Consider the following 26,792-nt stretch of genomic DNA (forward strand, 5'->3'; position numbering starts at 1 on the left):
GGGAAGGTTTTGGGAAATTTATTAATAAACAATACTAAAATATTACTGAAATTAATGTGCAATCAATGGATGATGAGATGATCGATTGTTTATGGAAATTATAATAAATTAAAGAAACAAAACAGAAAACAAACCTTTCGTTTTAGATTTTGTATAATCTCTTCCTTGACCAGGCAACCCATTTCGCTCTGGGAAATAATTTAAAAGAAATAAAAAATAATAAATAAAAATTTTTAAAAATAAGGTAAAATATACATAATTACTCTCAAGAATTATTATTTAAAAATGTTATAAAAAAAATTAAAAATTAAAATTAAAATTTAATAAAATTAAAAAAAAAAATCAAAATTCAAAATACAATCAAAAGTGTTTCAAAAATGTGCTCTACTTTTTGTTTTTTTAGTATCTAAAATTTCGATTTTCAATGATGTATATTTTCAAAACCAATTACCGCTTTGTGCTGCATTTTTCATTATTATCAAAATTCAGCAAAAAAGGAGAGAGAAGAGAGAACACACAAGAACACACACAAGAGTTAAGAGTAAGGTCGCTTCAGGGAAATTCCTGTCCTGGAAAGCCTTACCTCCTGCAGCAGCCGCTTGAGCGACTCTACCTCCTGTGAATGTGTGGCCTCCACCTCCATGGGATGTTCGACTTGCACAGGACTCGAGGGTCCCTCGCACACACTCGAATTCGCTGAAACGGGTTGCGTAGAGTCCTCGGAATAGTCGAGAGTACGTCGCAGATACTCCTCTTGTTGGCTAAGTAATAATTATATTATTAATTATAAATATTTTATTATTTTTTAAGAAAACTAACCGCTTCAAGCGCTCTTCCTTCTCGCGATCCGCCTGCAAACTCAGTCGTATGAGCTGTGCTACCTCTGAGTTCTCAGGATCGCGTTCGCGTCCAATTTGGAATTTGACTAGACCGGAAGTATTGCGCAGCACAGAAGCTGCATAAGCCTGTGTAACGCCCACAAGACTCTTGCCGTCCACCTCGATGATTTGATCGTTGACCTAAGCATAAAATAAACCTTGTAAATATCAACAAATTAAAGCTTATGGTAATCTAACACCCACCTGAATCCTTCCGTCTCTGGCTGCTGCTCCGTTATCGGTGATTGTTTTTACAAATATTCCCAATTTCTCTAAGCCAGCATCGGCGCCAACGCCCATACCAATTATACTGAGACCCAAACCTTCGGGACCCTTCATCAATTCCACGGGGAAGACATGCATCTTCTCCACACGCTTCTCAAGCTCATATTCCGCCGAAGCGGCCACAGGATCAACATCTTCATTTCGCCGATCGTAGTCATTAACGGAGAATGTTGAGTACACGTGGATGGGGCCGGAGCTGAAGCGTACCTTGGGATTCTTGCGTACAGTAATGGGCGGGTAGGAGCAGTCGTCGTCGTCAAAGTCTAGGAGACCTTTAAAAAAATAGAGAGTATATTTAATATTTAGAATATATAAAATGTACAAAATATATAAAATATATAAAACATATAAAATAAAATTGAATATATATTCCATTAAGTCAGTAAGCTTCAAACTCACCAGGCACTTCCATCCAAAAGTTGCCATCTTCAAAGTAATGCACTCCCGCCTCTACAAGTACCTCCTTACTCCTCACCGGCGGATATTCTGGTATATAGTACTGACTATCGTCTAGCTCGGTCACGCCAGTACTTAGCACAGTTGAATTCGTGGCTTGCTCGGCATCTGCCAGAGAGTATGTGGAATTGTGCTTGCTGGAGATGATGCTGTCATCGATGGTCGTCGTCTGATTGAGTGTGGCATCCGATTGTGTAGACTCTACGGACACTATGGACTCATGCAGCGATTCACCGCCACCGCCGGTCACATAGGTTTGATTTAAATCGGAATGTTTAACCTGGAAATCGTAGCCGTTCTCAAGTTCCTCGCGGTGTTGAACTGACACAGAGCTGGCTGAGGTGATAAGCAGATTCTCTAGGCTGCGTTTGGGGGCCTAAAAAAAAGGTTAAAATATTATTTATTAAATATCTAAAAATAAAATCTTTCTTTGTAAAATATTAATAAGAGACATAAATCCTTATTACGTATTTTAAGGCCATAGTAAATAATTTTCCTGTTGTGTCTGACTATGTTGAAAGTGTAGAGCAACATAAATAAATAAACCAACCTCGAATTAATTTTTAAAATAATGATGTATTAGCATTTAAGATAAGAAAATTCAAGTTTATAAAGTCAAAATCTCAAATTTCCTTATCTTATTGAATTAAAGAACCCCAAATTAGTTTTTTTACTTACCTCTAGGACATCCCTTAGCCACTCGGGCTCGTCGTCGTCGTGCCTTGTGGTGGCTGTGGTGGCCGTCGAAGGTGTTGTGGTCGTGGTCTCCGTCTCAGTGCTATCGGCCTTGACAAAGGTGGCGTTCAAAGCTGTGGATGTGGTGGCTGGACTATAGCCTACAATGTCCACGGCCTCAACGTCATCCGAATCCCCGTCAGCGTCACCATTGACATCAAACTCGCGGGAGCGGGCCCGGACGTGGTTCTCCTCGTTCTCGTCCTCGTCTTCGTCCCGATGAAACTCCTCTGGATACTCCTCTTCCTCGTCCTCTTCCTCAACAATTGCTGGGACAGCTGCAATGTGAATGTCGCGTTGCTCCCCGTTGGCTCCTGATTGCGATGGCGATTGGCCAGAGGACGGTGGCAAATCCTCAATGAGATTCTTGGTGCTGGTCGGCGATGTTGTTGCTGCGGCAACAACAACGGCAGCAACGGCTGCGTTGAGTATTTGCTCGACTTCCTTGGCCTGTTCGTCCGACAGCAGTGACTGTTGTCTGTGTGGAATAAAAATTACGGAAAAAAGTTTAGAATTCGCGCTCGCTGTGTGGAGCTGTGTGCTAACTCGTAGTCGCTCCTTTGGGGTGCGAACGGGTGGGACCAACCTGATTTTGCTTTCCAAAATGCTACGCAGAGACACAGGATGCAGGATGCACGGGACAGGACACAAGAAGCGCAACAACAACAACAACAATAACAGGCATTTTACGAGTTACGATAAATATATATATAAATAAATGAAAGAAAAATAGAATGAGAAAAGAATGAAAAGAATTATGAAATATGCAAAAAGAACAGCATGCAAATGCAAATGCAAATCATATTTTAAATAATTTAAATACATTAAATACATACAATTACGTGACGCGCTTAAAGATTTATAAGCCGCGCGCATACATACATATACATGTAAATAAAATTAAAGTGCATAAAATAACAGTAATTAAGTGTAGGGAGAGAAAAAGAGAGTCGCAGCAGGAGTGGCTGTCGCAGGCGTCGACATGAGTGTGCAATTAAAATGTAATGCAGTTTTAATTTACACTACCATTCCGACTATATCCAGTTTCGTGGCCAGACATTTCCCATTTCAATTTCGCCAACCATAAATTGGGTTTTCATTTGTGGCCGAGTTTCGGCATCTCTTTGCGATTGATTGATTTTTATAGGCTTTTTGGTTGAGCGATTTTTTATTGCACTTTTTTAAACATTTTAAGGTATAAAAAATCCAGGGTTTCTCAATTATTTTCGATATTTATCGATAGGTCTAAACTTCCAAACCTGTAACCCATACATATATCCCTCTTCTCCTACAAATTGGTGATCACTTAAGAATTTATGTTTATATAAACTTAACATTTTAATATAGCACAATTTTTCAATGATAGTTAAAGTTATTGATCGACACAAGTTTCCATATATAGTGCATACACACATCTTTCTGCTATGAATAACGAAGGACATTTTAATAAAAATAAATTAATTAAATACGGATATAAACTTCTTGTAAATATAATACAAAATAAACCACTTATTTACTTAGAGATATCGTATTTATCGATATAAGCAAAAATTACCGATAAATAAGCTTCAATCTCTAGGGTATTCACCTTATCGATCTTTTACCATCTCAAATTGTATTTGTATATTAATCAGAACATAGAGTTATAAAAAGATCTATCGAAAAGAAATAATTCCCATTAACTAGGATTAATAATTATTCCAAACAAATTAGTAAAGCTTTTTTAAAGTACAATACTTCATTATTAAAACCTGAAATAAGTCATTTGTTAAAAGCTACCATTCGTTGTAGTTTTTTGTTAAATGAAATACTCCAAACAAGTCGCTCCTTTAATTGCACATAATAATAATAATAATAATAATAATAATAATAATAATAATAATAATAATAATAATAATAATAATAATAATAATAATAATAATAATAATAATAATAAAGTAAACTTGGGGCTGTGAAATGCAGTTCAGCGCCGCAAAGTACGCAATGCCAAATTAAACATGCACGCTTACACGAGCACGTAGAGCCCCCCAAGAGCGTACGGGGGAAGTCAGCAGGGAAAACCGGAGAAGGAAAACGGCGAGGAAAGGCGGGAAATGGCAAGGGTGTAAAGTTATGTCGCATACGCCGTGTTGCACACGCAATGACACCTGAAGTGAGCAGAAGGCAGAGCAGAGGCACGGCAGTAACACGGGCCCAGCCACAGCACAAGCGAAGGTAGACAGTTGTCAGTTGTTTTCTGGGTGCATTTAACGTTTAAGTGTTTGTCACTCTCACTTGTGCGTGACGTCACGTGTAAGGTAAGGATATCTCTCTCTCGCAGTGTTTGTTAATTACTGCCAACAATTGCCAGTGAACACTACAGCGACAAACGGCAAACGAGGACGAGAAGGACACAGTGAGAAAAAATTAAGGAGAGATTTACAATCCTATACACTTATTCACATACTAATGATAAGCACAATCAGTCGATACAATGTAGTCATGTTCTTTTGTATGTTAGAAAGTCAATTGGTTTTTAAGCTGTTTTAGAGTTATATAGATGAAATCCCGCCTCGAATCGAACCTCAATATTAAAAAGTTGCCATTATAAAAATTAAAAAAAATTAATTATATATTAATTACAGTTTGTTTACCATTAAAAATACATTTTTTCAACTGCCAAAGAGTCAACTTTATATATTAAATATTATTCTCAAGAAATATTTTACTTTTGAACGCTTAAAATATAGAAAAAAACCAATTAACTTTACTTTCCAACTCTTAAATAAATGATTATTTAAGTAGGAGCTCTCCCTTTTTTTCAGTGTAGCGCAGAACATGGCTAATCATTGAAAATTACACACACTCACACACACACACAGAGACGGTCTTAGTTGTTGTAAGTGGTTGATTATGTTGTTGATAATGAGAGCCAAGTGGCAGACACTGGAGGCAACAACAAACAACAGTCGGGCAAAGGCCCAAAGTGGCACTCCCCTTTGCTTTTGCCCGCTTTCCCCTCGCTTTTCATTTTCCCCCCCTCAGGTGGTACTCCTGTGTGCCATGCATTTAAATGAGTTTTCCTGGGCAGCGCATTTATGTAATTGCAATCGCAATTGGCATTTTCACACGCAGCCCATCAGACTGTAATTAGCTGAAAAAAACCTATGGCACATATTCCCCACAGCTCTGAAGCCAATTTTCTATTTCTGGCCAATTTCGGTAGTGAGTGTCCATTGAAAACCAATTGGAATATTGGCGATAATCCCAAAACACAATCCTTTAGCGGCGGCAATAAAATGCAATTAAACAATTAGCCAGCGATTTGAAACGAAATCTCTCTCTCTATATTGCTCTAAGTCGTGACCACTCGGCACAAAAACAAAAACCAAACAACAAAAAACAATTGAAATGGCCAGAAACAAAAATGGAAAACTTATTCAGGGGGATGGATGTTAGTGGAAATTGAAAACTTATTCCCAGGGTCTAAAAGGGGCGCTAAGCGGCTTAGGGAATGGGGATGTTGGCTAGGGAAATGTATATGGCAAGAGGTTAGCCAGTAAAATAAATCAAAATTTAAATTCAGAAAAATAGAAGCAGAAAATCCGTTGAAGGACAACTTGACATAACTAATAGTTGGCCTTTCTCTCTCTTTACAATGACGATGCCCCGCAGCACTTCACCACAACGAAATACTAAAAAAAAAAGAATTAGCATAAAGTTATGGTTTTATAATTAAAATAAAAATAACACGCTAACCGTTTTTAATTGCTACGGGAATGTGGGGCACACACAAAACACACAAACACACCTCAGCAGGTCGCCTGAAGCGGAGAACGCAGCACCGTTGCATGCATAACCAAAAATATTACGCATACGCCGCGTGTGACGCGCGCGAGACAAGAAACACAACAACGATGACGAAAGTTCCATCGCGGAAAAAATAATTACGAGCAAACTTTAACGATATTTAAATACAACACATATGCTGGGGGTAAAAATGCGAAAGCGAAAGACAAATGCAATTATGCGGCGGCGGGAATTTTCCCCGTTTGTCACGAACAAACACAAAGGGCGGAAAGGAAAAGCCAGGCCAGCTTCAAAAGGGAAAGCGCTTTCTGTTGCCTATTTATTGGAGCACAAGTTGATTAGGACAACCGCGCGCCATATGGAAAATGCCATAAAAGAGGCGGTGTGGGGGTGTTTGTGTGTGAGAGCCACAAACAAGGTCAGTCTGCCTGCGCTTATTGTTTCGTCATACATTTTTAATTAATTTAAATAACAACGACGGCCGCAAGGAAACCACAATGCAAATAGCAAAAGCAAAAGCCTTGCCCCACAAAAAGAGCGCGTCGGGATTAAAACTCACTCAAGAGCGGAGTGGAGCCGGAAAAGCTCTCTTTTGGTTTGTTCGCTAGCTCTCTCTCTGGAGTGAGCTCCTGTTCGCTTTTTGGCCATGGCCCACAATGCAGCGTTTTCGTTTATTAATAGCTGTTGGTTGGCTTGGATTAGAGAGCCAGAGTCCATTCCATCTATTCAAGTCCAGCACTTTTTAAAGTCACTTTTGTTTGGCAGTGAAGTGAAAATAGTAGTAGTAGAAGGAAGAGCAAGTTTTGGGCCTGGTCGAGTGGCAGTTGCCTATTAAAACCAAGTCAAGGTGAGGCTGTGACGCTGATAATGCAAAGCATTTGGGTTAGAGTTTGGGAATTATATATTCAAAATTGGTTATTTGTTTAAATTCTTTGCTAAACAGAATTATTATTAAATTTATGTCACCTAAACTAGCGATGAGGAACTTCATTTTACAACAAAAATTGTCCGAGACACTAATTTAAAATTAATTGAAAGTTTAGTAATATAGTTTTCATATCATTTGTTTCATTATTAAGTCCTGTTTCCTATTTCCTTTTAATTAGCTATTTTTAGACTGAATTTTCAAGCTTTCGTGTAATTTTGAAAGGATTTCTTAGAGCAAAAAAATTTAGAAAATAATATTTATAAATATATTTATGTTGCTAATTGTATTTCCGCTCAAAAACCCCACACTTGACCTTAACATTTCCCTTATTAACTTTAAAAAAGATAATTGTTAAAGTTATAATCATTAAAAATAATATCAATATTATTATTTTTAATATTTATTATATTACAAATAATAAACCAAAAACCTTCAATGACAATTGCTAGATAAAGCAACTTGTTAAATCTCTCTGCAAACGACTTTTGCAATTGTTTGGCTGGGTGTCACTTGTATTATTTGTAATTTATTTGCATAAATTGGCGACCATATCCCGGGGTTAACCCGTTTAGCTCTTAATCATATGCAACGACCAAATTGAATGCTGGCTGTGAGGGAGAGCGGCTATGAAAATTGCGAAAAACCCATTTTATCATGGCAAACACGTACGTCATGTGTGTGCACAACACAAATTCCACAACAAGACGGGGGGGAGAGAGGGTACAGAAACAACAATCAGTCGTTGGGGAACAATATTTACTGCGTGCGCACCAAAGTATGCAGCAAAGAAAAATCACAAACGCAGGATAACGAACGACAAAGGACATGCATGCAGGGGAAATCGGGAAATTCGAACGATGACAATGTTGAAAATGACAACTTGGCAACAATTATAGAGAGAGAGAGTATGTGTGTGTGGCCCGCATATGAACAAGAAATGGAAACAACAATGTCAACAGGATCAACAACAGCATCAGCAACAGCAGCAGGAGCAGCTGAGCGGGGTCACCGTGGCGTATGAGCAATGTTCAATTGAAAACTCATTCGATTCGAAGTGGCATGACAACACGACAATACGATAAACTGTTCCAGACCCTTGACAACTCTCGTCCGTGATCCATTGAGAGGGAAATTGAGGTAATTAAACGCTCGAAGAATCACCACCAGGTGGGGGGGGGTAAGGTAAAAGTGAATGAAATAAAACTTTGCCTCCTTTTAATCAGCTTCGTCGCAAAGTTGCCTACATTATTTTTCCGGACCATTCAGAACGCGGTGTGCCAGATGCAAACTACTTAAGTGCTCTGCATACACAAATATGTACAGAGGAACTCTCTGTACACAGAAACTGTTTTTTAAATACAATTTTTTTTTTGCCCATAAAAAATTCCATAACTTGCTAACTAAAATTGGAAACTTTTTCAACAAGTTTCGCGTGCACAAAATCGTGAAGTAGAGTTAAGTGAATGCCACACTTTCTGGCAATCACCGTGGGTTCTTTGTGTGTGTGTGTGTGTATATAAAGTTATAGTATAAAAAAAGAAGGAAGAACCAGAGTACGACTTCACCTATTTATCTTTATCGCCAGGGCTTTATCTGCGAATTAGCTGAAACTTCTTCACACATAAATTCCAGTATTTGCCTCAAACTGAAACTTATGCGAGGGAGAAGCTACACTCGAAGTAAACAGGAGTCGTGCCAGAAAGCAAAACAAAGTGCTAAAGGTGCTGCGTGTCCCTCCATAAACCTGCAGTTAGAGAGCTGCTTTTATGCATCGAAGAGGATGTGGGGGGGAAAGCATTAGTGGACCCAAACGTTGCAGGAATCGCTAAGGGCAAAGAAATGGAACTGGAAAATGTGACAAGTCGAAGGGTGGGCACTCTTATCTGGGCGGAGGGTGAGTTTCTTACAAGAGATTATTTCTTTTGCATTTAAATCGTGGACTTTTGTGCTTTTAAACTTTCTTTTTTTCGACTTTGTTTGATTGTTTTTGGAGTAGTAGTGAGTCAATAAATTAAGATTAAAATTTTAAAAATAAATTAAGGATGAGAAAACCTTTAATTAAATATCTTTTGTAAGTTAAACTTTTTTATTGGTATTTAAAAATCTTTAAATAAAATTATTTTTATTTCTAAGGAGTTTATTAACTTTTTAAATAAATATAATTATTTCCCCTACATGTCAATAAAGGCTAAAAATTAATTAAAATCATTTTCAATAAAGAATTTCAATATTTAAAATCATATATAGTCCACGATTTGCAAAGTATATTTATTAAAAACATTTTCCCTTTCACAAAATCCTTTTAAAAACTCACAATTTCCCATCAACCTCCCCCCTAAAAAGGTAGAGTATCTCAAGAACTATTGAAATAAATACCAACAAATGGGCCAAAGCGTCATTCGTGCTCCATTTCCAAGTTGCCTTCAAAAACTTTTGCGTTGCACTTGCAGCACACTTCCTTTCGCCACCCCAAAAGCCCCATTTTTGTTGCCATTTTCTGTTGCAATTGAGGGTTGCAAATGAAAATAAAATAAAAATACTGGCAGAAAAAAAGAAAACAAAGTAGAAAAAAATAAAGGGGGCTGGACACAGGGCGTGCGATAAGCCAAGCACACAAATAAGATTACAACGCCCGAGAAAAGCAGGAGCAGAAAAAAAAATACAACAAAAATAATAAAAAAGCAAGAAATTTTAGCACTAAAAACGCGAAACCGAAAACTTTTTTAAATGCAGTCAAAAGCAAAAGTTCAACAACGCTAACCAACAAAAAGGCGAACCGGAACTGAAATGAAAATAGAAGGCAAAGTTGGAACCGCCTAAAACAGGAGTTCGCAAAAAAAAAAACCAAATTATTATTGAGAAAGCTCCAAAAGTGGAAAGTTGCAAGGCGGGTAGCCAGCGGAAAAATCGTGAAAAACTCTTAAAAAAGGCAAGAGGGAGCAAGTTAACTAGAAAATGGCCAGCGGCTAGAGTCATCCAAAAATTTGAGGCAACAGGATGCAAGGAAGTTAAACCTCCTCCAATCAGTTTCAGGGACACAAAAAACCAAGACACTTGAGGAAAATTTTTCAAAATATTGAGAAGTAAAATTATAGTTCTTGGTAGGTAAAAATATTCTTAATATGAGGTTCTTAAAATGAAAACACATTATGACAAGATTTTGAAATATAAAATGGAAATAGAATGTTTCAAATTTAAATTAAAATTCTTTTTATAAAGCTACTTCATTCCAAACGCTTTTAAAACGCTTTTAAAACGCTTTTAAAACGCTTTATTCTAAATTTTATACTCAATTTTTAACCAAAAAATATCTTTAAAGACTTCCTGGCAAGACAAACTAATTTATGACTGATTTTTTCCCCCAACTGTAGCTCGCAAGTACCCGGCAATTACACAGGCCAATGCCAAAAAGTGTCCACAATTGACCAGCAAATTGCCCGAAAAAGTCTCCTCCCGCTCACCCAAAAAAAAAGAAGATGTAGGGAAAGGATAAGAAAGTAGAGTGCAAAACTCGTGTCAAGGACAAACGTTTTGGGAACGCCAAGCTCAGCTGGGCAGGCTGCCAAAAATGGGGGGAAAAAAAACGAGAAGAGAAGGCACAAAAGCCAGTGGCTCCTGTTGAGCCCCGCAAACATTTTGGCTGAAAGATAAATGAGAGTTGGACTCGCAGCTGGCCCGACTTTTGGCCAAGGACGACAAGGACATCATCAACACATGGCCCGGCCCTGCTGCAATTTATGTAAATTGCGGGCTGCCCAGTTGGGCAAAAGCCGAGAGTCCAAGAGAGAAAACCGAGAACGGAAATCAGGAATCAGAAAGCGGAGCATTAAGCAATTGCCACTTGCGAGAAACGCTGAGTATGTAGGATTTGCCAGGACCTACCCAGCTTTTTTTTTATTTGTATTTCTCTACCCTTTCCAGCTGGCCTCTGCAAATGAATTTAAATTTCCATTTTGCATTCGAAAGCTTATTCCCCCGCCGGCCATCAAGTTTTTCAATTAGTTGACCAACTTGCACTCTCTCCGCTGGCAGGCGAATTTCCCATCATTTTTTTCTGTAAAGTTATGCATTTTATTTCACTTTATTTCACATTTTTAGCCCATATGAAAGTTCTTCCACCAACAGATACAATCTGAAACATTTGAACCCCTCATTAAGTTATGTTAATTGTGAGGGGGAGTAATAATCATTATGGCCAAGTTATGCAGCAGCAAATGAAGGGGTTCTTGAATGTAATTGGGGGGAATGATTTTGACTTTTACTTGGTTCTTGCGAGGGTTGGGTTTATTAAAGGGGGAAAACTGTAGTGAATATTTTTGGGGTGCAACAAAGGACACATTTAAATATATTGTAACTTTTAAGAGCAAAGAGAGTTAAAGGTTCCTTTTTTTTTATTAATTAATCGATTTAAAAAAGAGAAATAGAGTTTCTACTTATAAAAACAAGTAGAACTTGAAATGAATATTAATTAAATCTATAGAAAACGTATCAAGTTCTTAAATTAAAAACCCCACGCTCAGCTAATGCCACATTTAATCATTTCCCCTTGCTGTCATTTTAATTAAATAAAAGAAAGACACACTTGTAGAATTTAACTACGCACAGCTACCACTTGCACAATGCACTCTTATGTGGGATGGGCCCCACATAAGGGATGGGCCCCACATAAGAGTGCATTGTGCACCCTTCATTTCCATTTTCCCACCCGCTAGAAAAGCATCATCCCCACACCGCATTAGCCCTTTCTCTGTGGCTTAAGTCGCCGCCGCAATTTAAATAAGCTTAAAAGCGCAGCCAAGACTAAAAGCAAACTTGACTGAAATGCATTTCCCACCCCTTGCGCTCTTTTTTACTATCAAAAAAAGAAAAAAACCAAGAGGGAAAAGCCAGAAGACCCAGAAGAGGGAAAAAGCGGGGTGTAGGTTCAGGGGGGTGGCGTCAGCATATTGAATGCCAAATGAGCGATTAGCACTTGTCGCCCTGTGTGTTGATGCCTTTTGGCAATGTCTGCCAGGATGTTGACGATGATGAAGGAGCTCTCTGCTTGGTGTTTGTTGGTTTTTTGTGATTGCGCTTAAATTACACTTAACACAAATTCCATTTGAATAAACTAAAAATGAAATGCATAACACCAAGGCAACGGCATCAGCAGATTGCGCATAATCAGTAAAAAACTCATTAAAAATATTTAATGAGAAAAGTGGCACTTTAAGCGCAGTTTTAGTGTGAAGCAAGAGAGGTCTATGGGGGATTTGTGTGATTAAAAGCTAATCATGGAATATTTTTTATAGGGGGAAATATTTTTCTTTTTAATTTATTTAAAATATGCAATCAAATGCCAGGCTTTATCATATTTAAAAGCCAATGATTAAATATTAATAATGGGAAAGTTGGCTAGATTTTTGTTTGATATAAAAACTATTAATATTTATATTTATATTTGTTTATATAAAACTTTATAGACTTGTGTCAATCGCTATGATTTATGACAGCAAATATTAAAGACCAATTTAAGCCCAATTTCATAAATGTCTACCCTAATTAAATACCATTTTCTCAGCTTAATCTTAATGTAAATAAACCAAGTTAAATGCATGGGCAAAAAAAAACTAATTAAAGACCTTGGTGGCAAATTGTCGAATTAGTGTAATTAACAGTAATCGCCTTGGAGTCCCTTCAAACAATATTTGACAATTGGACCGCAAAAGCCTCAAATGCAATATCTTTGAAATGCATTCAATGTCCCAACCACAAAAGCGTCCAATCAAATGCTGTCGGCGAACAAATCATCCTCAGGATCCACTTCTACCTCCTACCTCCTACCTTTCCCTCTCTCTCGCCTGACAAAATGTGCCATTAATACATATGCCGGGGAGTTGTTAATGGCGAAATCTACGAAGGGAGTTGGAGAAATGTGCCAGAATTGGGCTGTAAGTAAGCCCATTGACAGGGCTTCGGACGGGAATGGAGCAGAAACTGAAACTGGCCACTAACGAGGCTCGTGTGTGCGATTCCAGCGACACACGACAGTTGTCTAATTAAATACCAACAAGGCACTGATAATGCCAGCCATAAGGAACACCGGATATGTACTCGCAATGACAGCCCTTCGTCATCATCATTGAGTGCAGGAAAATGTCATCAGCAAAGGTGAAAATATGGCGGAAAAATAAATGGGAACTTAGGTGAAAATATGGCGGAAAAATAAATGGGAACTTGGGTGGGCTTTATTGATAATATTTTGATAAGCATTTTATATTCATATTATTTTGGGAGCTTTGAAAAATATTTAGGAAATAAAAAACCAACATTAAATTAGGGTTTTGATGAAGTGTATGGTAAAATGTATTGAAAATAAATAAAAGTAATACATTTTGATTACTTAAAATGAACTTAAAATTCAATGAAATTAAATATTCAATGTAACATTCAGGAAATTAAATACCAGACGATTTTGTAAACTAAAAAAATTAGAAAAATCTATACAATTTTATTGTAAATTTAAAAACACAAACTCAAAATCTTGTGTAAATATTTCAAATTCAATGTAACTTCCAGAAAATGAAACTCCATTTGGTCTGAAAAAGCAATACAAATCTTGACAATATCCTTTTAAATTTAAAAACACAAATGTGCCAGTGAAAATGTCTTTCGTAGGAGCCAAAAATCAAGCAAGAAAAATAACCCACATTGGCAGCAAATATTTAATATTGATAATAATATTTTCCACCTACCAAAAAAGACGCGGCCAATGGATGTTGACACTTATTTCTTCCTTCTGTCAGCTACACAGTCTTAAAGTTTAATTAAAACTTATTTCCTGAACTCTTCGCGAGAGCACCGAAAATGTTAATTAAAACGATGTTCAACGGAGAAGAGATTGCCTCGTGCGTTTTTCCTTTTGTCAGGTTTATTTTTGCAACGGAAAAACGGATTTCATTTCGCGCGCGTGGAATTTTCCCCGTTTTTCTTTTTGCCGTTTTCGATTTTCGGTTTTTGCCTTTCTATTTTCGGTAGCGTAACAATTTTCCAGCCATGCGACAGGATGAACGAGCGGCGGGCATGTGATTCGTGTCGAGTGGCAACGAAACTGCAGGACAAAACTGCACAGGACACACGCAGCACGGAGCGGAAAACGTAGAAAGCCGAGTGGAAAATGCACGCGACCGAGCGAGCGAAAGAGAGAGAGCGTTGAAAACCGAGTGGAAAATCGTAGCTACGTAGCTCTCCCTGAGACTTTTCCACTCCAAAATGAGTGTACTTTTCGTGTGTGCAAATAAAAAGGACAACAGGGAAAAAGCGACTCGACTAATTGACGTATGCAGCAGGCGAAAGGCACTCGCATACGTTACGAGCTTGGTATATATTGGCAAAAGAAACCACGGTTAAGTGTAATTTTTTCCGCGGCTAAAAAAGAAATTGGTTATTTGCGTGCGAAACGCGGAAATTCCACGACCAGGACGATGGCAAGGGAAAGACTACGAACGTAATTCCGGGTAATGGCTCATAATAAATTGCCCAAAAAAACAAAAAAAAAGCGTCGAAGAACGAGCGTAAATAAGCGGAAAATGGCGAGCTCTATGGAAAACTATAACGATTGAAATGGGTACGTCTCTGGGAGAAGGTAGGGAAATCGTTTGAAAATTGCATTTTAATACTGGCAAGGGATTCGTGTGAGGTTTTCCCCCGGTATTCCCTCTTCTTCCGCTCGGTGTACACACAATAAATCAATGGCAAGTCAATTCTGTTGGGGAGCAGCCACGAATCGCTCGCAGAAAGCCAGGCCAAGAATAAATGACTGCGAAAATCTAGATACTTAAAGCCCCGCACACCAAAACCCTTTAACTGAAAAGAATAACACACCTGCAGACTGTGGGTCAGAGATGCCAAAAAAGGTGAGGTAAGTTTTAAGGAAGAAAATATATTTAAGGGGTAAGGTTAAGGCTTTTAATTTAAATAATTTATGTAAGCTTATCTGGGATTACTGGGATTCCTTAAAAAAAATAATCAAAAATTGTTAAATATCTAATAAAGTGTATTCTTGATTAAAATCTTTTAAAGCTTCTAGTAATAGTTCCATAGCCCTATTTCCTATGACAGACTAAGAAAACCCAACCTAAGATAGGTTTCATGTTAGAAACCCCTTCAAAAGGTACCCTTTCATTATCCTAAAGTCATTACAAAATTACAATTGATGACTTAAAGACCTAAGCCAGTTCCGATGGCTGTTTTGTGGAATAGTTGAACAAGTTTGGCAGCTTAAAGTGGCTTTCAGCTTACACCAACTACTCGGTTGCACAATGACAAGGACTCACAAGGCAGAGATCCTCTTTATCTCCCTCTCTCTTGCCACATTCCTTCAGAGCCGATACTTCCGGGCGGAGACGTAGTCAAAGTCTGAGGCGGAACTGACTCTGGATGGACCTTGGTAGTGGCATCCAGGAGTTGACAAGCGACAGATTAGCTTACAATTACAACAAAGCTGGCGCTGAAAGGTGGCAAAGCCGATGATGAATAGGAAAACTGGGAGAGCAAAGGAGTCCGCACAGAGAGGATGTGGCAAAATGTAAATATTTGCTCAATATGTGAGCTCTATTCACTTGCTACGACCCTGGGTATCCAGCGTAAAAGAGGGATTGAATGTGAGCTGAGGCTGCTTCTTATCAGAGTCTGAGATGCAATACCTTGGATTTAATTTAAATTATTGGATAGAAATAATAAATAGTATGCTAATGAGATAGTGGTTTGAAAGTCAACAAAGCAAAGAAGCTGGCTAGTGATTTTCGAGGGAAATTTTAAGGTTGACGGAATTTGTTTGAATTGGAAATATATTTTGTATTTGGGTAACCCATAAAAACTCATTTAAAATTGTTGATAAAACAGGAAGGTAATTGGATTTGTATGAATCAAAGTTTAACTTCAGGTAGTTATTTAAAAATATATATCATTGGAGTTTCAGTCTTGGATATTATCAAGGCAAATGGTATGGTATATGGGTATTTCTTTAGATAAATAAATATTTTAAATAATAAAAAATATATCTACAAATAAAAGAAAAGTTTGTACTACATGCACTACCTTAGAGTAGAAGTTAGGCTTCTTTAAAAAAATTAATTAAAAATACATAAATGTAATGCACTCAGATAGGTTCTATTTTAGAATTTAAAATAAATATTTAATATGTTTTACTACTAACTAATAATTAAAAATTAAATAGCAGAACAAATACAAAAACATGCTTATAACATCAAGACATAAATCAGGCATTATTTTTATAAATATATAATATATATAACTCACCTTGAGCTCAACAGTCGTTCGGCTTCGGCGGCAGTCATGGCATCTGGCAGGCTATCATCCCGAGGAATTGCCGCTGCTGGAGCTGCGCTGGCCACGCTGTGCTTCGCTTGGACCTTGCTGATCACCTCATCGACAACGTCGTCTATTAGCTCCACATCCAGTATATCGCTGCCCTTCAAGTGATTGAGTATATCCTCCTCATCCTCACCGGCGCTTGTGTCTGCATACTCCAAGTCCTGCAGCTCCAGGGCACCCTGTGCGGGTGCACGACGTTCTGGCAGAATTGGAGCTTCCTCCTCCTCTAGCTCAATTACCTCCACATATTCCACTGCCAAGTGTTCGTCCTCCTCTTCCTCCTCATCGAGATCGAGTTCCTCTTCTTCGTGCGCATCAATGGAGGCAATGGGAGCTATGCCCTTGACCAGTGCCGATCTGGCTGGTGAAATGGGTGGCGTGGACTTGGCACTGCCCACACTCTGATCCTGATTGCTGCTATTGCGTCGCCTTATGGGCGAAACTACACCCACAGGCGGGGAGCTATAAACACCACGATGCAAGGGAGAACCCTCCACGCTCGAGGACGTAGGCGATTGTTGCAGGTGAACTGTACGCGAGGGAGCCACCGGCTGCTGCTGGTTGGCATCCGGCACATCCGTTTTGATGATTGCATACACCGTGCTCGACTCCTGGCCAAAGCCATTGGCTCCATGGAACTTCCGCTGCATATCAGTGACCTTGGCGGTGTCATACAACTCCGCCTCGGATCCGTAGACCTCGCGACTCTCGCTGCCGTCAGGATTGAGGCGATAGCCCACGTCCACGTAGTTCAGGCTATGTGGGAGCTCTGTCTCCGTCTGGTCGTAGGCTGGCTGCAATTTGGCCTTTAGCTCTGGAGTGGTTTCGTTGAAGCCACCCTCGTCCTGGCTGGTGGTCGAGATAATGCTGGGCGGCCTCTGGCCAAGACCAGCGGCTGGCATATTGACCGTAATGCTGCTCCGCTTGTTGGCCACCACACGTTGGGGTGATCCGGTGGCGGAGCCAGGAATGGAATGTTGCTGCTGCTGTTGGGAGCTGGCCAATGCGGGAGATTCGTCCACAGATTTGCGACCTAAAAGAGAAGAGAGGGAGGATTTAATTAAAGCAAGTTATTAAAAATATATAAGATATTATATATTAAATGTGTTAAAATATTTGTTTTCGGATGGTTTTTAAGTATTTTAATTATTTTTGTTTTAATTAATAATCTCCTATAAATTCATATAATGCAAAATCCCAAATGTATCTTAATTATTTATTAAGTTTTATAATTCTTTAAAAATTTTTCTACAAAATTCTTTGTCTTTTTGTAAAATTTAAATTGAAAAACCCGAATTAATTTGGAATCTTTACGCCCTCTTCAATCAGCATCCTCACAAGATCCTTTTGCATATTGAGAAGCAGATAAAATCGCTCCGATTTCTGATCCTTGCAAGCCACCCAATCATCATCTTCGTCTTTGTGCTCTTCGGCAAAATCCCGATATCGTCTTAGTTCCGTCTCCAAGTACTGGTTCCACTCCACACCCTGATCACCACTCAACTCTTTCTTGATGATTAGTAACAACTTGAGCATATTTTCCCGAACAGCTTCAGCCTGTTCTTGGCTTAAAGATGAAGGGTCCCCCTTTGGGCTGTCCTTTGGTTCCTCAGATTTTATAAAGGAATTGGCTTTTGCCTTACTGGGCGTTAGACGACCTGGCGAGGATTGAGAGCGAGTTTGGCGTAAACTGCGTTGGCTACCGCAAGAGGAGTAAACTCTCTTAACGGACAATATTTCTTGAATCTCCTTGTCATCGGTGGAGGTCTCCATTAGGGGATTAGGGATTATGCTTCCACCTAAGTGACGATGGTTTGAGCAGCAAGAGCCTGAAACATTTGGACCACCACAATGGCAGGGCGGACGAGAAGCTGAGCCTAAGCTCTTGCTACAGCAGGGTAAGGGACACGAATTCGATAGTGTTCCCTGCATCCAGGCAGTACAGGCCAGGGCCATGGGATTCACCACCAGCGGCGGCGGGTGAAGGTTGCTGCTCCTCTCCTCAAAGTCCACCCAGACCAACTCCTGTGGTGGTGGCTCTCTAAAGATGCCCGTTAGCTGCCTCCGGTTCAAGCAGACTATCAGGTGACTCATGTAGGCGTTTCGCATGCGCAGATCATAAAGTGTATTGCAGCGCCAAGAGATCATCTTATTGAGCCACATGCAAGCCAGCCCCAGCTCTCTCGACTCGTGACAAAAGACCTCGTCCGGCTGTGGCGAGCAGTCCAGCATCAGGATAAAATCATTGGAAAGCATGGCAATGTTTTCATCATGATCTTCCTCCTCCTCCACTGGTTTGGCCACTGGTTTGGTCACTGGTTTTGCCACTGGTTGTGGTTTAGGGGCAGCTATCTTCTGGACAGGCTTCGGCTGATTTTTCCTGACTCTCTGGCGACTTGAGGTCTTCCGGGCATGGGTTCCAACACCGTAATAATTCTGCAGTAAGCTAGCGTGGCTACCGTGGCTACCAGCGCCCTTTCTCTTCTGCTCAGCTTGCATGTACATCTTGGTATTATATTTTATATATTTTATTTGGCGATTTTAAATTTTGAACTGAGCATAATTTTGCCCAAAAGTGTCAAAAGGTTGACTCACACAAAAGTATATATTTTGACACTTTCAATGAATTGTTTAATTAATCGTTCCCGCCATTATTTTCTATATCCCTAATTTATTTATTTATACACAAATTGGCCAGGGAACTCACGAGTGAAATCTTTAATGGTTCAGAGCTAATCGCAAAGTTCTATTTATTTTTTGTTTTTGTGCGACTATTTTCGGTGCAGAAGCTAAAGCTGTCAACGCACGCAATAAATATAGAAGATATATAAGGAGACATTTGTATATATACAATATATATATGTGTGTGTGCTTGGACCTTAGGGGCTGTCTTTTTTTTTTAGTGAAGAGGCTAGCACATTTTCTTTTTAAATTTGCCAAGCGTGGAGGCTGTGGAATGTCTTAGAAGTGTTTGTTAGTTTGCCAATTATCATAGTCTTGGATTAGTGGAATTCCAAAGTTATTTTCAAATATATTTAGTTTGTTTAGTTTTTAATGTATTTTATTTATAGATCTTATTATTAAGGGGAGTCTCTGCTACCAACCTCGACAGGCTTGACAAAGTTTCCGCAAACTAAGACACATTTTTCTTCTACACTTTTATCACTATTTTTAATGTTTTGAGTTACACATGTTGTTGTGTGTTCACTAAATGGGGTTTTTTATGGAACTTTTATTAGATAATAATATGATTAAGTAACCATAAAATATTCTTAAACGGTGGCAGCTCTTTTTTATATAGTAACCATGAGTTTAAATAGGTTTTTTGTAAGAAAACTAAGAAGATTTGAAGAAGTTGTTGTACTTAACAAGTTTAAAGAATGATTTTCTTATATTCTTGTGGATTTTGCAAGGTTTTCCATTCAAAAAGTGGAATTTTAGAAGGATTTACTTTAACATTTCTCTATTTTTAGACCAATTTAAATGGTTAAACAATCGAAATTAAATTTTGTAGAATTCTAAAGTCCAAACTAAAGGCTTAACTTGTCAATTGTCATATTTTCAAACCATCATCATATTCATTAAAGAAAAGCCTTAAAAAAAGAAAAACTATCATCATACAAGTCTTTACTTTTACTTTCCCCCTATTTTTAAGACAATTTTAATGGTTAAATACAATCGAAATTTAATTTCCCGAAATTCCAAACTCAAAATAAAAGGTTAACAGTCAAAATTGCAAGCATTATCTCTTGAAAGAAAGCCTCAAAAAGGCAAACTATCATGATAATCAGTTGAACATAAGCCTGCTAATACCCAAATGTTGCCTTGCCAAATTTTCAGGCACAAATCCCAAGCGAGAAGCCAGAAAGCATTTCCTAGTAAAGAGGCGAACCATTCAACCAGCCGCCACAATGTGATAACAAAGACAGGATTTTGGCTGTATTCTGTTGACCACAGGTCCGTAATCGGACTCCCGAGTCCCGAGTCCCGACCTCGGAGTGCAGAGAGAGCCTAACCCCTCCTGGCCCTGTCAGTTGGCTCTGGTCAAGTGCACCCTGGCGTATGCTTAATGCCAATTAGACATGCGTGCGCTTTTAATTAAGAGCTGCATGAATACTTAATGCGAGAATCCGGTGAGAGAAGAGGATGGAGGCAGATACCAAGGCCGATGCGGCGTATGTGTAATTTCTGTTTCGGTTCAAGTAAATAAACTTGATGAGATCCAACCAACCCCATCAACCCCCCAAGCCAAAAATTCCGAAGGTCGCCACATAAACAAACACAATTGAAATCGATGATAAATCGAAGGGGAAAAGAAAATCACACCCAAGTAGTATATGTGTGTGTGTGTGTGTGTGTATGTGTATTGTATAATGAGATGCGAAAATTAATGAAAAACCAGGCCAAAAATAAATGCTGTGCAAATAAAAAAAGAAAATAATATAATACAACAAGAGAACCGAAAACTGAAACAAAAATAAAAACAAACAAAAGACAATTAATGTGAAGCGTAACACAAATGGAAAATGGAATGAAAAATCAGAAAGAGAAATGGCACGTAAAAGTTGCATATAAATCAAGGTTTATAAATAAGTTTTCGTTTTTCCCAGTAATTGAAGCCATGAGGAAACAACAAAAAAATGCATCAAATGCTTTCAATGAATCAAAGGCGGAGAAATCAATTTGTGTTAAATAAATGAATGTAACAAAAGTGGGGGGAAAATGGGGGGAGGCACTTGCTTTTCACTTTGGCTGCTGACTCTACAGCTGCAAAAAATCATGGAAAATTTGCACATGAAAATGCAGAAATAATTGTTTGAGCAACCACAACAAAGCAACAGAAAATTAGAAAAACCTAAAGCATGGCTAAAAATAAAAAAACAAGAGAATAAAAAGGGGATAAACGAAGAAAATGTCAAGACAAAAAACGGAAGTTGCTGTCCAAAAATGTGCCAAAAAGGCAGTCTGGGAAAGATAAAGGAAGACAGACCGACGAGCCGCAGCATGTGATGATATAGTAAGTCGGCATCATCTGTGTGTTCTAGTGGTTGTTGGGTCAACTTCCCAAAAGTCCTGACGATGCAGATATGCATAATGAAAGGCAAAAGGCAAGGAAGCCTCGAAAAACAAAAGGAGTCTTGTCTCCCCTTGAGTCTCTGTGACCAAAATAAAGGGGGAACCACAAAATAGCTGACCAGGCGGCTTAGCTTCTCCTGGAAATTCATTAAAAGCAAAAATAAACCGAGCAAATATTTCAAATTTTAGACCAAAATAAAATGGTATGCCTTGCTATATCATGTTGATAAATATTTAAAGACATTTTCTTAGCCCAAGGCAACTAGTATAGATTTAGTAAACAAGAAACTGTCACACAATTTCATTAAGGACATTTTTCATATTTTTTTTAGACAGAATATTTGGCATATTCCTTATCCTGCAGCACTTTTAGGTATGCAAATATTTTTTAAAACCAATAAAATGCATAGGAAGTTTTATATTTCACACAAATATAAGCTAAGTAAATACTTTCCAATTTAAATAAATATTAGCTGGTCTTGCCTCTAAAAAAATGACCAACAACTCCTTTTATTTATAAAAACAACAACCAAATAAAATAAATCCTTTAACCTTAATAAAAATAAATTTAAAATATACTCAAAAATATTTCCTTTAGCTGAATGAGATATAACTGTACGCCTTTCAAGTTAATCCTTGGAAAGCCAAAGGACATTTCATAGCTTTTTCTTGAATGTCACAAGGAAAATATATATCTCAATGCGAGAAAGACACGAAAAGGAATTTCTTTTAGCCACATTCCTTTATCCAGCAGCAACAGGCCAAGAAGCAAACACACAAAAATAATATAATAAAAACGAAAAGGAAAACTATCACACTGAAATATTTTACAACCTCACACTGAATGGCAAACACATGACAAGTGCAAAAATTCTTTGCTGCTCTTCGTTTAAAATTTGAAAATAAACTCGGCGAAAGGAGAGCAGGAAGTAAAGCAAAAGTGTCAGACAAATATCTAAAGATATACAAAAAATAAAAAATAAAAGAGTCAAATAAACTTTAAACATTTGGTTCTAGACAATGCCAACATTGTTTCTTTTCCGTTGTTGCCAAGCCAAGACAAATAAATAAAAAAAGAAAACTCTGCCACACATGTGAAAATGCATTCTTCGGATATTTTGTTTGTCGCCGCAGCAACACAAAATGCAGTTCGCTGAACTTTGAAAGAAACAAAGACCGAAGAATTGCAGAAATTATCCATATTTTTTGAGGTATCCAAGAGATTTCTTACAACTGGACAGATGTTGTGTGTCTTTAGATGAAACTCTACTCATTTTTTAATAAAGAAACAGCTTGGGATTTTAAATTGAAAACAAAGGAAAATAAGTAGAAGTTTGAACTTCAAAAGAAGCTAAAGGAATATATCCTTGAAATTTTATACTTTTGCTATATATTTTATGATTTAATTTAATATCTTATAAAATGTTGTGAATCTTTTTAGGCACTGATCTTTCCGTTTCCTTTAAAAATACTTTGAAAAAACTGTAAGCCAGAAGAAATTACAGAATAAACACTAAAAATATATATTATTTTAAGTACACTTTAATAATTTTACAGCTGGAAGCTGTTTATAGCTTAAAAATGTTCATTTTCAAACTGTTTACATATTTTTTCAAATTTATTTTTCTGTCACTGAACTCGAAACTCTGTCTTCCCCGCCATACTCTTCTTTTATACGCAGCATAAATTAGGGTCACTCGGCCAGTTTGCAATTTAATTTTTGGGTTCAAATCAATTATGCAATGCGGAACACTAACAAACCTTCTTCTTCTCGCTTTAAAATCTCGGCTGCACTTTTTTACTAAAAAATTTACAGACTGAAAAAGGAGGAGCGGCCCATCCAACAACCTTAAAGCTGGAGGTTAAGATCCAAACTGACAAGAAAAAGCCAGACCTCACCAAACAATTCGAGTCTCATCCAGACACCATGGAGAGCGAGGATCTGTTATCAGCATCCAACCAAGGGTGCAAAAAATAAACCAAAACTTGGACCTCACGTGCCCCTAGAAAATCGAAATAAAAATCCAAATGTAGAACCCACACCAAAAAAAAATAATCACGCCCCAAGCTCATGGTTACTATATATGTTTTCTTCATTGAACGGGGCCAACGTGCGACGAATAATTTGTTTTGATTTGCACGGTTTCACAGTGTCTTGGTTTATGTTTTAATTTTTAATTTTTACTCTATGTAATTATGTTTGTGTTTTGGGAATTCTTATGATTACGCGCGCCTTGAAATCGGGTTTCTTTTTTTTTATATTTCGAATTTTTATTGCGAAAGTTCTTGTCCGCTTATCAACGCGACATCAACTGAGAAAAGATCAGGCTGGCCGGCTGAAAATCGCTTATTCGGTTTTTCGCTTTTTCAGCATCGCTCAGAGAACCGAGAGAAAATGGGTATATAGCTGGGAGATTTGAGAGATCGGAGATCTCTCCCTCTCTCTATATATCTATCTGTCTGTTGCGACGTTTTTTGGGGCCAGACATGTGGCAGCCAAGTTCCGTTTGTCATGGATGCTTCTCACAGGGTATTTCGGATCGCTTTCGAGGGCCGCCACTTGTCAAGCTGCCAGATTGCAAAATCCGCCAAAATGAAATGTTGGGAAAGGCCAGAAATTCTAATGGCGGGAAAAATATCTAGGGAATCAGTCAAGTGTCGAGACGGAAAAATCTTTGGTTAGTGATAGTCGCGTCTGTCTAATTATAAAATTAACTCAAAATAGCTGAGAGAACACAAAAATTTGGCTGAAGGAAAATCGTGTCTATAATTTTTTTTTTCTATGGAGCATTTACACTAGCTAACGTGAAATATTTTTTAATAATATAATTCCTAATAGATTGTAGGATGTTTTTTTTTTTTTAGGGATGTAAAAAATTAGTTTTTTGTTAGTTGTAGAATTGAAGTTAATTAAAAATAAAACAATACAACAATTTCTTTGAAAATTAAATTTTTAGAATTTTTTCTTGTTTTAAAAACGTGATAATTTAAAGGCAAATAATAATATAATATTTATTTTTCAGGCTATAATTTTCTGGAATGTATTCATTTATAGATTTCTTGATTGAGTTTTTTTTTAGTTTACATATTTATTTATTTTTTTTTATTTTTTTATTATATGTAGTCTAGTGTAATTTTTGTCCAATACAAAAAATACTATAAAAACACCATTTTTATGGCGCAAAAGTTCAACATAAACGAACAACGGCTGCAAATCAATTTTACGTTTGCATTGTGAGTTTATTTTTTAAAGGTAAACTTTGAGTGATTTCTAAAGAATTTCCTCGCTGACAAAATGTGTCGCCTTGGAGATTTTCTGATATATTTTTATTTCAACTCATTTTCGCAATGGACGTCATCAGTTTTGGCGTGAAAAGAAGGCGGAAAATTGAAGAAAAAAGCAACATAAGAAGACGGCTACGGCGACGACGACAACGGCGATGATGTTGGGTGGTCAAACTATGCGGGGGAAATGCGGGAAAAAAAAGTGAAGAAAATTGTCGGCAAGTGGCTGTCAAAAACCCACGCGTCTCTTTCATTTAAACCAAGGATCATTGAACTCTGGGGGGAAAAGCATAGAAAATCTTCTGCAAATTGCTCGACCAGAAAATATGTTTTGAAAAAGTGTCGAACTGGCGCCACCTGGCGTTGAGCAGCCGAAGCTCTTGCTGGCCAGGGTTTGTGCATTGGCTAGAAATGTTTTCAGGGAAAAGCTTTTCTGCAAAGAGAGAGAGGAGAATTTAGGGAGAATCTTGCCAATTCTGCAAAGAGAGAGAGAAGAGAGCCGGAAAATGCAATTGTTTTCCTCCGCTTTTGTTGGTATTTGCCGGCTTTTTGTCTGTTTTTTTTTTTGTATTCCAATTATTTTTATTCCATCTTACAATACTAATCAACTATAATACACTTAAAGTTACAACTAGGACAAGACGGAACAGGTACTTGGGAATAGAAGCTCACGCCGTGCGGTACCGCCGCCAGGCATTGCTTCGCGGGCGTGGAGGCCCCTACTCCGGCCGCTCCTTCCGCCTTCGCTCCATCGCTCTGAGGGTCTTCATGGCGTGTGCGGCAAATGTTTCTGCCGCTTCCCAAACTTTTGGGTCTTCCAGCATCCTCGGCACCAAGGTTTCGGCGCTAATCGAGGATCCCGCTGCTTCCTCCAGTTCCTGTCTCTCGAGGCCGAACCTGCGGCACTCGAAGAGAACGTGGTGCGCATCCTCCACTATGCCGGAGCCGCACTCCGGGCACCAGTCTTCCGCCTCGTGGCCAAAGCGCTTCAGGTACTGGCGGAAGCATCCGTGGCCACTAAGCACCTGGCTGAGGTAAAAACTCACCTGGCCATGCGCCCTTTCAACCCATCGCGCTAGGTCTGGGATGAGCCTGTGCGTCCACCGGCCTTTCGGAGAAGAGTCCCATCGAGCTTGCCAGTTCTCCATGCTCCTTCTTCTAGCGGTATGCTTCACCTCAGCGTAGGACTGTGGTAATCGCCTGTCCTGTAGGGATTCGGAGATCTCCTTCCTCTCCCTAATGAGCTCCGTCAGTGGGACTTGCCCTGCGATCACTAGTGCCGCGTCCTCCGAAATTGTCCGGAACGAGCATGCGATCCGGATGGCACATAGCCGGTAAGTCGCCTCCACTCCTCGCATGTAGCTTTTGACCGAAATAGCTTCAGCCCAAACTGGTGCCGCATACAGGATCTGCGCGGTCACCACCGATGAGAGGAGTTTCCTCGTGTACTGCCTTGGACCTCTAGTGTTCGGCAGCATCCTGGAGAGCGCTCCAGCCGTGCCGCTAGCCTTTTGGTGGACGTACTCCAGGTGCTCCTTGAAGGACAGCCGGGTGTCGATGATAACGCCCAGGTACTTGATCGCCCTCTGCGACCGGATCCTCGTCCCTCCAACCAGCACGCTAGCAGTCTCCACCGCCTTCCGACTCGAGATTAGGACCGCTTCCGTCTTGTGGGCCGCCAACTCCAGACCTGCAACCGCCAGCCACGACTCTACGGCTTGGATGGCCGTGTCCGCGCGCGCCTCCACAGATGCTAGCTCCTTTGCTACCACCACTATAGCGACGTCGTCCGCAAATCCAACCAGGTTGGTGCTGACTGGCATCGGAAGCCTCAGCACGCCGTCGTACATTGCGTTCCAAAGGAGAGGACCCAGGACAGAGCCCTGCGGGACTCCGGCTGAGACGTTGTGCTCTTTGGGACCCATGCTCGTGTCCAACAAGAGTACCCTGTTGCTGAAGTAGCTGTGAGCTACGTTCAGCAAGTA

The 26,792-nt window shown here is 39.0% G+C and overlaps 2 protein-coding genes across 9 annotated transcripts in view; both read right to left on the minus strand.

Annotated features, from left to right (window-relative positions):
• Spn (protein phosphatase 1 regulatory subunit spinophilin) overlaps positions 1-26,792 on the minus strand; it is a 61,557-nt gene that overhangs the window by 5,316 nt on the left and 29,449 nt on the right. For 5 of the 8 annotated variants that reach the window (XM_017167465.3, XM_017167463.3, XM_070285429.1 and 2 more), the window contains exons 4-11: positions 16,372-17,479; positions 2,941-2,961; positions 2,298-2,832; positions 1,563-1,995; positions 1,083-1,435; positions 820-1,019; positions 584-761; positions 135-188 (exon numbers count right to left, since the gene is read on the minus strand). In XM_017167465.3, the coding sequence (XP_017022954.1) occupies positions 135-188; positions 584-761; positions 820-1,019; positions 1,083-1,435; positions 1,563-1,995; positions 2,298-2,832; positions 2,941-2,961; positions 16,372-17,479 (2,882 nt within the window). Of the gene's footprint in view, positions 1-134; positions 189-583; positions 762-819; positions 1,020-1,082; positions 1,436-1,562; positions 1,996-2,297; positions 2,833-2,940; positions 2,962-16,371; positions 17,480-19,550; positions 19,612-26,792 lie in introns of those variants that run through there. The other 3 variants (XM_017167460.3, XM_070285430.1, XM_070285431.1) reach the window with 2 other exon arrangements.
• LOC108075164 (uncharacterized) lies at positions 17,649-19,055 on the minus strand. Its single transcript, XM_017167466.3, has one exon. The coding sequence runs from the start codon at positions 18,949-18,951 to the stop codon at positions 17,743-17,745; it is 1,209 nt and encodes a 402-aa protein (XP_017022955.1). The 5' UTR covers positions 18,952-19,055; the 3' UTR covers positions 17,649-17,742.

This window comes from Drosophila kikkawai, chromosome 3L, assembly GCF_030179895.1.
Source record: "Drosophila kikkawai strain 14028-0561.14 chromosome 3L, DkikHiC1v2, whole genome shotgun sequence".
Taxonomy (NCBI): Eukaryota; Metazoa; Arthropoda; class Insecta; order Diptera; family Drosophilidae; genus Drosophila; species Drosophila kikkawai.